General features: G+C 47.7%; 1 protein-coding gene across 1 annotated transcript in view; it reads right to left on the bottom strand.

The window, feature by feature from the left end:
• Window positions 1-13,997, bottom strand: part of LOC142295829 (phosphofurin acidic cluster sorting protein 1-like) — a 330,571-nt gene that overhangs the window by 122,239 nt on the left and 194,335 nt on the right. The window contains exons 6-7 of the mRNA XM_075338917.1: window positions 6,784-6,946; window positions 5,341-5,423 (exon numbers count right to left, since the gene is read on the bottom strand). Coding sequence (XP_075195032.1) covers window positions 5,341-5,423; window positions 6,784-6,946 — 246 coding nt within the window. The remainder of the gene's footprint in view (window positions 1-5,340; window positions 5,424-6,783; window positions 6,947-13,997) is intronic.

The following is a 13,997-nucleotide window of genomic DNA, read 5'->3' as shown; positions in this document are numbered from 1 at the left end:
CAAATAGTTTGATTTTGGTTTCCTCTGAGCAGAGCACCTTCTTCCACATGTTTGGGGTCTCCAGGTGGCTTGTGGCAAACTTTAAATGACATTTTTATGGATATCTTTGAGAAATGGCTTTCTTCTTGCCACTCTTCCATAAAGGCCAGATTTTTGCAGTGTACGGCTGATTGTTGTGCTATGGACAGACTCTCCCCCCTCAGCTGTAGGTCTCTGCAGGTCATCCAGAGGGATCATGGGCCTCTTGGCTGCATCTCTGATCAGTCTTCTCCTTGTGTGAGATGACATTTTGGATGGACGGCCGGGTCTTGGTAGATTTGCAGTGGTATGATGCTCCTTCCATTTCAATATGATCGCTTGCACAGGGCTTCTTGGGATGTTTAAAGTTGTGGAAATCTTTTTGTAACCAAATACGGCTTTAAACTTCTCCACAACAGTATCACGGACCTGCCTGTTGTGTTCCTTGGTCTTCATGATGCTCTCTGCGCTTTACACAGAACCCTGAGACTATCACAGAGCAGGGGCATTATACGGAGACTTGATCACACACAGGGGCTTATATTCATCATCATCAGTCATTTAGGACAACATTGGACCATTCAGAGATCCTCAATGAACTTCTGGAGGGAGTTTCCTGCACTGACAGTAAAGGGGATGAATAATATTGCACGCACCAATTTTCAGTTTATTCTTTTTTTACAAAAGTTTAAAATAAGCAATAAATTTCCTTCCTCTTCACAATTGTGTCACTTGTTGTTGATTCTTCACCAGAACATTAACATTTCTATCTTTATGTTTGAAGCCTGAAATGTGGAAAAAGGCTGAAAAATTCAAGGGGGCCGCATACTTTCGCAAGGCACTATATCGTTTTGCATTCGCATAAACATCTATCAATCTGAATGGCTAAAGTCATAGAGGCATTGGGATAGGATAGTCATAGGAAAAGGATAGGAATCCCACTATAACATCCTTCACTGCATCCGAAAGACCCTTAAAAAAATGCCGCAAGAGCATCATCATCCCCACCGACGAGGGGAGATAATTTGCTAGATTTGGTCCTGTCAAATAGACCGGATACAATTTCAGATCTACAGGTCTGGGAGCACTTGGGCACCAGTGATCATAATATGAGAAGCTTCAAAATAATATTCAATAGAACATTTCAAAGGGGAAATGCTAAAAGCTAGAATTTTAGGAAAGCTGATTTCAACAAATTAAGGGAAGAGCTTAAATGTGTAGATTGGGATAAAGTCATGGTAACTGGGGATACCGAACATAAATGGGGTAAGTTTAAGGATATACTACTAGAGTCCTGTAAAAAACATACCCTCTGGTAATAAAATGTCCAGGAATAAAAAGAAACCACTATGGATAAATAAGACTGTACAAAGTATAATAAAGCAAAAACAAAGGGCATTTAAAATCTTAAAGGCTGAGAATACAGAAATAGCATTTCAGAAGTATAAAGATATCAATAGGAAATGCAAAAAAGAAATCAAACAAGCAAAACTAGCAACTGAAACAAAAATCGCCACTGACATTAAAATAAATCCCAAAATCTTTTATAAATACATTAATGCCAAAAGGAAAACAAAGGATAGTATTGGCCCCTTAAAATATAATAACAAGTTAGTTATAGAGGACAAACAAAAGACTGAGATATTAAATAGGCATTTCTCATTTGTGTTCACCAAGGAACTGACTGTACCAGGCATTATTCAACAAGTGAAAAATCAAAGTCCACCACCCGATATAATTAATTTAACACGAGAAGAAGTACGCCTACGTCTGAGTAAATTAAACATTGACAAATCCCCAGGGCCAGATGGCATTCATCCACGAATATTGAGGGAATTGAGCTCCGTAATAGACAGACCGCTGTATCTTATCTTTTTAGACTCACTTGTAACAGGGTTGGTGCCTCAGGATTGGAGGATTGCTGATGTGGTACCGATATTTAAGAAAGGTAAGAGGGTAGATCCAGGCAACTACCGTCCAGTAAGCCTGACATCAGTAGCATGCAAAGTTTTTGAGGGCATTTTAAGGGATGACATGCAAAAATATGTTGCAGAAAATAATATAATAACTGACAGACAGCATGGATTCATGACAGATAAGTCGTGTCTAACCAACCTGTTGGGGTTCTATGAGGGGATAAGTGCAAACATGGATATTGGTAATGCAGCTGAGGGGATTTATTTGGACTTTGCAAAGGCATTTGATCCTGTACCACACAATAGCCTTATACTAAAGCTCCAGAAGCAAGGACTAGGGGACACAATATGCAACTGGGTAAGGAATTGGCTAAAAGATAGGAAACAAAGAGTAGTCATAAAGGGTACATTCTCTAAATGGGCTATAGTCAGCAGTGGGGTGCCGCAGGGATCTGTGCTAGGAGCAGTGGGGGCCGCAGGGATCTGTACTGGGAGCAGTGGGGACCGCAGGGATCTGTACTGGGAGCAGTGGAGACCGCAGGGATCTGTACTGGGAGCAGTGGGGGCCGCAGGGATCTGTACTGGGAGCAGTGGGGGCCGCAGGGATCTGTACTGGGAGCAGTGGGGGCCGCAGGGATCTGTACTGGGAGCAGTGGGGGCCGCAGGGATCTGTACTGGGAGCAGTGGGGGCCGCAGGGATCTGTACTGGGAGCAGTGGGGGCCGCAGGGATCTGTACTGGGAGCAGTGGGGACCGCAGGGATCTGTACTGGGAGCAGTGGGGACCGCAGGGATCTGTACTGGGAGCAGTGGGGCCGCAGGGATCTGTACTGGGAGCAGTGGGGAGCGCAGGGATCTGTACTGGGAGCAGTGGGGGCCGCAGGGATCTGTACTGGGAGCAGTGGGGTGCCGCAGGGATCTGTGCTAGGACCAATTCTTTTTAATCTCTTTATTAATGACCTTGTGGATGGGATTGATAGTAAAGTGTCAGTCTTTGCTGATGACACCAAACTATGTAGGATATTAAAAACTGAACTTGATAGTACAATATTACAAAAACATCTGGATAAGATGTCAGAATGGGCAGATACTTGGCAAATGAGATTTAATGTTGATAAATGTAAAGTAATGCACCTAGGACGGAGTAATCCTATAACTGCATATACATTAAATGGAAGTAACCTCGGGACTACAGAACAGGAGAAGGACTTGGGTATTCTCATTACAAATAAGCTGAGCAGCAGCACTCAATGTCAGGCAGCAGCTGCTAAAGCAAAGAAGATTATAGGGTGTATAAAAAGAGAGATTAGATCCCGGGATCCCAACGTATTGTTACCCCTCTATAAATCACTTGTAAGGCCACATCTGGAATATGGGATTCAGTTTTGGGCTTCACATTTTAAAAAGGACGATCAGAAGTTACAGTCAGTTCAAAGGCGGGCAACTAGACTATTACAAGGAATGGAGGCCGCCCGTATGATGAGAGGTTGAAAAAGTTAGATATGTTTAGCTTAGAAAAAAGACGTCTCAGAGGAGATCTCATTTATATGTATAAATACATGTGTGCTACTAAGGACCAGGGGGCATACACTACGAGTGGAAGAAAAGCTATTCCGACACCTAAATAGGAAAGGGTTCTTTACAGTTAGAGCGGTCAGACTGTGGAATGCGACCACAAGTGGTAGTAATGGCAGACACTATAACAGCTTTTAAAAAAGGGCTGGATGATTTCCTCAGTACCCAAAACATTGTTGGTTATAAATGACTTAGTGACCAGGTGTAGAACTGGTGGAGGAAGGTTGAACTAGATGGACCGAGGTCTTTTTTCAACCTTAGTAACTATGTAACTATGTAACTATATTCCATTTGGTAAGGACCGCCCACTTTCTGAATCTCTGCCAAAAAATGTCAGCGGAATCCTGACCCTGGATGAAAGCCAGCAAGGCCTTCTCAGCTTGATCCACAACATTAGCTTCGTCATAATCCCAGAGCCTGAAAAAAGGAATCCACATCAGCAAGAATCGGATCACCAGGAGCCAAGGAAAAAGCCCAGTCCTGAGGGTCACCACAACAAGGAGATGACAACCCTAACCTGCTGCACGGGGCTCCCTGAGGACTTAGGTCTTGAGGCAAAAATAATTTACAATTATTTTTAAAGTTCAGGAATTTAGACCTCTCCTACGAAATCAATTCAGGAATGGGCATTTTAGGTTCTACAACAGGAGTCTGTCTAAAATACGCTGAGATTGCCTGAACCTCAGAAGCAAGATGCTCAACCCGATCAGACAACTGTTCTGTATCCATGTCAACAAAAAAATCTTCCACGGTACCCAAAAAATAAGAGGAAAAATATACAGAATAAAAAAAAATGTCCTTCTTTTGAGTACCTGTTTTTTTGTGGGCCGGTGATATTGTTATGATCTGGTAACCATGAACGATCATGAAAAATCCAATTAATAAGGAAAAAACAAACCATAAGAAAAGTTGGAAACTGAGCTGACCACAATCCCCTATCAGACAACACTAGAAGGAGCAGTGGGATGTTCCTAACACACCTAGACACCTCATCACTGCCGGAGAAACTTGCTACACCTTAAAGATAGAAATGAGGAATCCTAACTTGCCTCGGAGCAGTCCCCAAAGAAATAGCAAGACCCCAACATGCAACAACGGTGATGTAAGAAAACACAATACACATATAGAGAATATAGATCAGAAAAGGTGAGGCCCCACTTGATACAACAGGACAGGAAAGATAACTGATTGCGGCTAGCAAAAAACTCTGCAAAAAATACCAATCTCCTGATAATAAAAAATACTGAGACCACATGGACTCTCCCCCACTATATCAGGTACTCTTGTGCTAGATACTTCAGACAGAACTGCAGATATAATGGAAAGGAACAAAATCACAGAACAAATAATATTTCAAAGTGAAAGTAACTCAAATATGAACAGGAAGCAAGCTCCCTTTCTTGCTGGAGGAACTGCCCTGCTCCCAAAAGCAGAGAGACAGATCCTCACATACAAGAAACCAAACACAGAACAAAATGGAATAAGCAGAAACACTCTTTAGTGCAAATTCAGAAATTAAACATAGAAACAGTAAACTTATCTGGAGTAGATTCAGGCACCAAATAAATTGGAAAAACAAAAGGCAAAATTCCCAGCCGTATGTGACAGGTATAGGGTTAGCAGCAGTGTGAACGTGCTTCTATATGTGACATTTATACCAACTTCTATTCACGTCAGATTACACCCCTACCCCAGGTTCACACGGTGTCCGTATGGTGCGCCCCCCACACCAAATCCTCCAAAAAAATCCCCCTGGGAGGTCCCACTCCCCTGAACACAACAGATGTCTAGGATTTTCTGCCCAGCACATGATGTACAGGAAGCAGCACTCACCTGGGCTTGTCCTTCATCACTACCATCCGGCTCTGAAGAATAACTGTCCTCATCATCCTCCTCCTCCCAGTAGGGTTCAGCATCTACAGAACAAGACACATGAAGAAGGTCCTGCATAGGCATAATCCACAAGACCAGGCAGTGTCCCCCTTCCGTAAAGCCCATAATATGGCTACTACGTGCCCTGCTCTGTGGCCTACATACACAGACAGTGAGACCAGGAACCTGACCCACCCTCCGACCCACACAGCAGAGGCTCCTTATACTGAGGTGAAAAGCCAAAGCTCAGAGATCAGAGTCCTGCTGATCCTCATGTGGCGGCCCTAGAGAGGAATGCTGAGACACGCCCATGAGGAGCAGACCTGTACGTGAAGCTGCAGAGGAGAGGTACCTCACTACCCGAAATGGAGGGAAATTCTGCCAGGCAACAGTATACTATCAGTGCTGCCCTACGAAGGGGAAGAAAGCGGGAAAGGGGGGGTTAAGTATGTACACCAAGCAGAAAGTGTGCTTCGGACAGCAAGAGGCGGGGGAAAAGTGTGTATACTGGGCGGCGAGAGGCAGGGGAAAAGTGTAGACCATAAAGCGAGAGGCAGGGGAAGTGTGTTCACAAGTCAGCGAGAGGTGGGGGAGACATGTACACCGGGGCACCTAGAGGCTAAGGAAAAGTGTACCCCGGACAGCGAGAGGCAGGGGAAGTGTGTACACCGGGAAGCCTGAGGCAGAGGAGACATGTACACCAGGGCACCTAGAGGCTGGGGAAAAGTGTACCCCGGACAGCAAGAGGCGAGGTAAGTGTGTACAACGGACATCGAGAGGCGGGGGAAGTGTGTACACCGGGCAGAGAGAGGCGGGGGAAGTGTGTACACCGGAAAGCGAGAGGCCGGGGAAGTGTGTACACCGGGCAGAGAGAGACGGTGGAATTGTGTACAACGGACATCGAGATTCTGGGGAAAAGTGCACAACGGACATCGAGAGGCTGGGGAAGTGTGTACACTGGCCAGCGAGAGGCGGGGGAAGCGTGTACACCGGGCAGCGAGAGGTGGGGGAAGTGTGTACACGGGACAGCGAGAGGTGGGGGAAGGGTGTACACCGGGCATCGAGAGGCAGGGGAAGGGTGTACACCGGGCAGCGGAGAGGCAGGTGAAAAGTGTACAAGGGACAGCGAGAGGCGGGGGAGACATGTACACCAGGCAGCGAGAGGTGAAGAAGTGTGTACACCAGACAGCGAGAGGCGGGGGAAGGGTGTACACCAGGCATCGAGAAGCAGGGGAAGTGTGTACAACGGGCAGCGAGAGGTGTGTGGGGGGGGGGGGGAGTGTGTACATCGGGACACCAGGCAGCCCCCTACGACTCTGACATCTGCCTTAAGGTGAGTTCCCACATTTCACAGCCCATCACACTGGGGGCTGTATGTAACTCTTACACAGAAGGAGTCCTCACCGAGGCCCTTGACCTTGGTCCTGGTCTCTGCTGTCACCTCTTCATGATCGATGGGCTGGCTGGACAGTGAGAAGATGCTGATTTCAGCCACACGAATTGCTGGATCCTTCTGGTTACTGTGGAGGTCCAGAACCTTCATCCCCTCCGTAGGCCGCTGCATCACCTGGAATGCAAAATGGCCAAGAAAGGAATCTTCAGTATAAAAGGAACAAAGACCTACTACAACTTCTGTCACCTGCTCCCAACAACAAGCCAAAGCACAATGTCAGCAACAGACCGGATCCACCAGTACTGAGGAGCGGAAGATGGACTTCTCCAGTCATGGCCGAAAGGTGGGCACCCTTGATATTGTTCCAGAAAATGAAGTATTTCTCACAGAAAATGATCGCAGTTAAATGTTTTATTATACACAGGTTTATATCCTTTGTGTGTATTGGACGCTTTCCCAGGATGATTTTGGTTACTCTTGTACATTTTGGCTTTTTTCAGCCTCGGTGTCAGCAGTGGGGTCCTCGTGGGTCTCCTCCATAACGTTTCATGTTATTCAACATATGTGGAGAGATCGTTCTCACTGACATCGATGCCCCTGAGCTGCAGCTTGGATTTATCTGAACCTTCATTGGGGTTTAGCCACCATCCGGACTTTCTCATGTTACAACCCTTCAGTTTCTCTCTGCCGTCCACATCCAGGGAGATTAGCTGCAGCGCCATGGGTTATAAACTTCTGGATTATGTTGTGCACAGAGGACAAAAGGAGCATGAAGTTCTCTGGAGATGCAGTAATGAAGAGGAGGAGTAGGACAGCACAGTAATGAACAGGAGGAGTAGGACAGCGCAGTAATGAAGAGAAGCAGTAGGACAGCGCAGTAATGAAGAGGAGGAGTAGGACAGCGCAGTAATGAAGAGGAGCAGTAGGACAGCGCAGTAATGAAGAGGAGCAGTAGGACAGCGCAGTAATGAAGAGGAGCAGTAGGACAGCGCAGTAATGAAGAGGAGCAGTAGGACAGCGCAGTAATGTAGAGGAGCAGTAGGACAGCGCAGTAATGAAGAGGAGGAGTAGGACAGCGCAGTAATGAAGAGGAGCAGTAGGACAGCGCAGTAATGAAGAGGAGCAGTAGGACAGCGCAGTAATGAAGAGGAGCAGTAGGACAGTGCAGTAATGAAGAGGAGGAGTAGGACGGCACAGTAATGAAGAGGAGGAGGAGGACAGCGCAGTAATGAAGAGGAGGAGGAGGACAGCGCAGTAATGAAGAGGAGCAGTAGGACAGCGCAGAAATGAAGAGGAGTAGGACAGCGCAGTAATGAAGAGAAGGAGTAGGACAGCGCAGTAATGAAGAGGAGGAGGAGGACAGCGCAGTAATGAAGAGGAGGAGTAGGACAGCACAGTAATGAAGAGGAGCAGTAGGACAGCGCAGTAATGAAGAGGAGGAGGAGGACAGCGCAGTAATGAAGAGGAGCAGTAGGACAGCGCAGTAGTGAAGAGGAGGAGGACAGCGCAGTAATGAACAGGAGGAGTAGGACAGCGCAGTAATGAAGAGGAGCAGTAGGACAGCGCAGTAATGAAGAGGAGCAGTAGGATAGAATAGTAATGAAGAGGATGAGTAGGACAGCACAGTAATGAAGAGGAAGAGTAGGACAGCGCAGTAATGAAAAGGAGCAGTAGGATAGAATAGTAATGAAGAGGATGAGTAGGACAGCGCAGTAATGAAGAGGAGCAGTAGGACAGCGCAGTAATGAAGAGGAGCAGTAGGATAGAATAGTAATGAAGAGAAGGAGTAGGACAGCGCAGTAATGAAGAGAAGGAGTAGGACAGCGCAGTAATGAAAAGGAGCAGTAGGACAGCGCAGTAATGAAGAGGAGCAGTAGGACAGAATAGTAATGAAGAGAAGGAGTAGGACAGTGCAGTAATGAAGAGGAGGAGTAGGACAGCGCAGTAATGAAGAGGAGCAGTAGGACAGAATAGTAATGAAGAGGAGGAGTAGGACAGTGCAGTAATGAAGAGGAGGAGTAGGACAGCGCAGTAATGAAGAGGAGGAGTAGGACAGCGCAGTAATGAAGAGGAGCAGTAGGACAGAATAGTAATGAAGAGGAGGAGTAGGACAGTGCAGTAATGAAGAGGAGGAGTAGGACAGCGCAGTAATGAAGAGGAGGAGGAGAACAGCACAGTAATGAAGAGGAGCAGTAGGACAGAATAGTAATGAAGAGGAGGAGGAGGACAGCGCAGTAATGAAGAGGAGTAGTAGGACAGCGCAGTAATGAAGAGGAGGAAGACAGCGCAGTAATGAAGAGGAGGAGGAGGACAGCGCTGTAATGAAGAGAAGGAGTAGGACAGCGCAGTAATGAAGAGGAGTAGTAGGACAGCACAGTAATGAAGAGGAGGAGGAGGACAGCGCAGTAATGAAGAGGAGGAGGAGGACAGCGCAGTAATGAAGAGAAGAAGTAGGAAAGCACAGTAATGAAGAGGAGCAGTAGGACAGCACAGTAATGAAGAGGAGGAGGAGGACAGCGCAGTAATGAAGAGAAGGAGTAGGACAGACAGTAATGAAGAGGAGGAGTAGGACAGCGCAGTAATAAAGAGGAGGAGTAGGACAGCGCAGTAATGAAGAGGAGGAGTAGGACAGCACAGTAATGAAGAGGAGTAGTAGGACAGCGCAGTAATGAAGAGGAGGAGGAGGACAGCGCAGTAATGAAGAGAAGGAGTAGGACAGACAGTAATGAAGAGGAGGAGTAGGACAACGCAGTAATAAAGAGGAGGAGTAGGACAGCGCAGTAATGAAGAGGAGGAGTAGGACAGCACAGTAATGAAGAGGAGTAGTAGGACAGCGCAGTAATGAAGAGGAGGAGGAGGACAGCGCAGTAATGAAGAGGAGGAGGAGGAAAGCGCTGTAATGAAGAGAAGGAGTAGGACAGCACAGTAATGAAGAGGAGCAGTAGGACAGCGCAGTAATGAAGAGGAGGAATAGGACAGCGCAGTAATGAAGAGGAGCAGTAGGACAGCACAGTAATGAAGAGGAGCAGTAGGACAGCGCAGTAATGAAGAGGAGGAGTAGGACAGCACAGTAATGAAGAGGAGCAGTAGGACAGCGCAGTAATGAAGAGAAGGAGTAGGACAGCACAGTAATGAAGAGGAGGAGGAGGAAAGCGCAGGAATGAAGAGGAGGAGTAGGACAGCACAGTAATGAAGAGAAGGAGTAGGACAGCGCAGTAATGAAGAGGAGCAGTAGGACAGCGCAGTAATGAAGAGGAGCAGTAGGACAGCGCAGTAATGAAGAGGAGGAGTAGGACAGCGCAGTAATGAAGAGGAGGAGTAGGACAGCGCAGTAATGAAGAGGAAGAGGAGGACAGCGCAGTAATGAAGAGGAGGAGTAGGACAGCGCAGTAATGAAGAGGAGCAGTAGGACAGCGCAGTAATGAAGAGGAGCAGTAGGACAGCGCAGTAATGAAGAGGAGGAGTAGGACTGCGCAGTAATAAAGAGAAGGAGTAGGACAGCGCAGTAATGAAGAGGAGCAGTAGGACAGCGCAGTAATGAAGAGGAGCAATAGGACAGCGCAGTAATAAAGAGGAGGAGTAGGACAGCGCAGTAATGAAGAGGAGGAGTAGGACAGCGCAGTAATGAAGAGGAAGAGGAGGACAGCGCAGTAATGAAGAGAAGGAGTAAGACAGCGCAGTAATGAATAGGAGCAGTAGGACAGCGCAGTAATAAAGAGAAGGAGTAGGACAGCGCAGTAATGAAGAGGAGGAGTAGGACAGCACAGTAATGAAGAGGAGCAGTAGGACAGCGCAGTAATGAAGAGGAGGAGGACAGCACAGTAATGAAGAGAAGGAGTAGGACAGCGCAGTAACGAAGAGGAGGAGGAGGACAGCACAGTAATGAAGAGGAGGAGGAGGACAGCGCAGTAATGAAGAGGAGGAGTAGGACAGCGCAGTAATGAAGAGAAGGAGGAGGACAGTGCAGTAATGTAGAGGAGCAGTAGGACACCGCAGTAATGAAGAGGAGCAGTAGGACAGCGCAGTAATGAAGAGGAGGAGGAGGACAGCGCAGTAATGAAGAGGAGGAGGAGGACAGCGCAATAATGAAGAGGAGGAGTAGGACAGCGCAGTAATGAAGAGAAGGAGGAGGACAGTGCAGTAATGTAGAGGAGTAGTAGGATAGCGCAGTAATGAAGAGGAGCAGTAGGACAGCGCAGTAATGAAGAGGAGCAGTAGGACAGCGCAGTAATGAAGAGGAGGAGTAGGACAGCGCAGTAATGAAGAGGAGGAGGAGGACAGCGCAGTAATGAAGAGGAGGAGTAGGACAGCGCAGTAATGAAGAGAAGGAGGAGGACAGTGCAGTAATGTAGAGGAGTAGTAGGATAGCGCAGTAATGAAGAGGAGCAGTAGGACAGCACAGTAATGAAGAGGAGCAGTTGGACAGCACAGAAATGAAGAGGAGCAGTAGGACAGCGCAGTAATGAAGAGGAGCAGTAGGACAGCGCAGTAATGAAGAGAAGGAGGAGGACAGTGCAGTAATGAAGAGGAGCAGTAGGACAGCGCAGTAATGAAGAGGAGCAGTAGGACAGCACAGTAATGAAGAGGAGCAGTTGGACAGCACAGTAATGAAGAGGAGCAGTAGGACAGCACAGTAATGAAGAGGAGGAGGAGGACAGCGCAGTAATGAAGAGAAGGAGTAGGACAGTGCAGTAATGAAGAGGAGCAGTAGGACTGCGCAGTAATGAAGAGAAGGAGTAGGACAGCGCAGTAATGAAGAGGAGGACAATGGCGCAGTAATGAAGAGGAGGATTAGGACAGCGCAGTAATGAAGAGAAGGAAGAGGACAGCGCAGTAATGAAGAGGAGGAGTAGGACAGCGCAGTAATGAAGAGGAGGAGTAGGACAGCGCAGTAATGAAGAGGAGCAGTAGGAAAGCGCAGTAATGAAGAGAAGGAGTAGGACAGCGCAGTAATGAAGAGAAGGAGTAGGACAGCGCAGTAATGAAGAGGAGGACAATGGCGCAGTAATGAAGAGGAGGAGTAGGACAGCGCAGTAATGAAGAGGAGGAGTAGGACTGCGCAGTAATGAAGAGAAGGAGTAGGACAGCCCAGTAATGAAGAGGAGGACAATGGCTCAGTAATGAAGAGGAGGAGTAGGACAGCGCAGTAATGAAGAGAAGGAGTAGGACAGCACAGTAATGAAGAGGAGGAGTAGGACAGCGCAGTAATGAAGAGGAGCAGTAGGAAAGCGCAGTAATGAAGGAGAGCAGTAGGACAGCGCAGTAATGAAGAGGAGTAGGACAGCGCAGTAATGAAGAGGAGCAGTAGGACAGCGCAGTAATGAAGAGGAGGACAGCACAGTAATGAAGAGAAGGAGTAGGACAGCGCAGTAATGAAGAGAAGCAGTAGGACAGCGCAGTAATGAAGAGAAGGAGTAGGACAGCGCAGTAATGAAGAGGAGGAGTAGGACAGCGCAGTAATGAAGAGAAGCAGTAGGACAGCGCAGTAATGAAGAGAAGGAGTAGGACAGCGCAGTAATGAAGAGAAGCAGTAGGACAGCGCAGTAATAAAGAGAAGGAGTAGGACAGCGCAGTAATGAAGAGGGGGAGTAGGACAGCGCAGTAATGAAGAGGAGCAGTAGGACAGCGCAGTAATGAAGAGAAGGAGTAGGACAGCGCAGTAATGAAGAGGAGCAGTAAAACAGCTCAGTAATGAAGAGGAGCAGTAGGACAGCGCAGTAATGAAGAGGAGGAGGACAGCACAGTAATGAAGAGAAGGAGTAGGACAGCGCAGTAACGAAGAGGAGGAGGAGGACAGCGCAGTAATGAAGAGGAGGAGGAGGACAGCGCAGTAATGAAGAGGAGGAGTAGGACAGCGCAGTAATGAAGAGAAGGAGGAGGACAGTGCAGTAATGTAGAGGAGCAGTAGGACAGCGCAGTAATGAAGAGGAGGAGGAGGACAGAGCAGTAATGAAGAGGAGGAGTAGGTCAGCGCAGTAATGAAGAGGAGGAGGAGGACAGCGCAGTAATGAAGAGGAGGAGTAGGACAGCGCAGTAATGAAGAGAAGGAGGAGGACAGTGCAGTAATGTAGAGGAGCAGTAGGACAGCGCAGTAATGAAGAGGAGCAGTAGGACAGCACAGTAATGAAGAGGAGCAGTTGGACAGCACAGAAATGAAGAGGAGCAGTAGGACAGCGCAGTAATGAAGAGGAGCAGTAGGACAGCGCAGTAATGAAGAGAAGGAGGAGGACAGTGCAGTAATGAGGAGGAGCAGTAGGACAGCGCAGTAATGAAGAGGAGCAGTAGGGCAGCCCAGTAATGAAGAGGAGCAGTAGGACAGCACAGTAATGAAGAGGAGCAGTAGGACTGCGCAGTAATGAAGAGAAGGAGTAGGACAGCGCAGTAATGAAGAGGAGGACAATGGCGCAGTAATGAAGAGGAGGAGTAGGACAGCGCAGTAATGAAGAGAAGGAAGAGGACAGCGCAGTAATGAAGAGGCGGAGGAGGACAGCACCGTAATGAAGAGGAGCAGTAGGAAAGCGCAGTAATGAAGAGGAGCAGTAGGACAGCGCAGTAATGAAGAGGAGGAGTAGGACAGCGCAGTAATGAAGAGGAGGAGGACAGTGCAGGAATGCAGAGGAGCAGTAGGAAAGCGCAGTAATGAAGAGGAGGAGGAGGACAGCACAGTAATGAAGAGGAGCAGTAGGAAAGCACAGTAATGAAGAGGAGGAGTAGGACAGCGCAGTAATGAAGAGGAGCAGTAGGACAGCGCAGTAATGAAGAGGAGCAGTAGGACAGCGCAGTAATGAAGAGGAGGAGTAGGACAGCACAGTAATGAAAAGGAGGAGGAGGACAGCGCAGTAATGAAGAGGAGGAGGACAGCGCAGTAATGAAGAAGAGCAGTAGGACAGCGCAATAATGAAGAGGGGGAGTAGGACAGCGCAGTAATGAAGAGGAGGAGTAGGAGAGCACAATAATGAAGAGGAGTAAGACAGCGCAGTAATGAAGAGGAGGAGGACAGTGCAGTTATGAAGAGGAGGAGGAGGACAGCGCAGTAATGAAGAGGAGGAGGAGGACAGCGCTGTAATGAAGAGAAGGAGTAGGACAGCACAGTAATGAAGAGGAGCAGTAGGACAGCGCAGTAATGAAGAGGAGGAGGAGGACAGCGCAGTAATGAAGAGAAGGAGTAGGATGGCACAGTAATGAAAAGGAGCAGTAGGACAACACAGTAATGAAGAGGAGGAGG

This window comes from Anomaloglossus baeobatrachus, chromosome 3 (genome assembly GCF_048569485.1).
Source record: "Anomaloglossus baeobatrachus isolate aAnoBae1 chromosome 3, aAnoBae1.hap1, whole genome shotgun sequence".
Lineage (NCBI taxonomy): Eukaryota > Metazoa > Chordata > Amphibia > Anura > Aromobatidae > Anomaloglossus > Anomaloglossus baeobatrachus.
The sequence above is the reverse complement of the archived record's forward strand: the minus strand, read 5'-3'. Positions and strand labels throughout refer to the sequence as shown.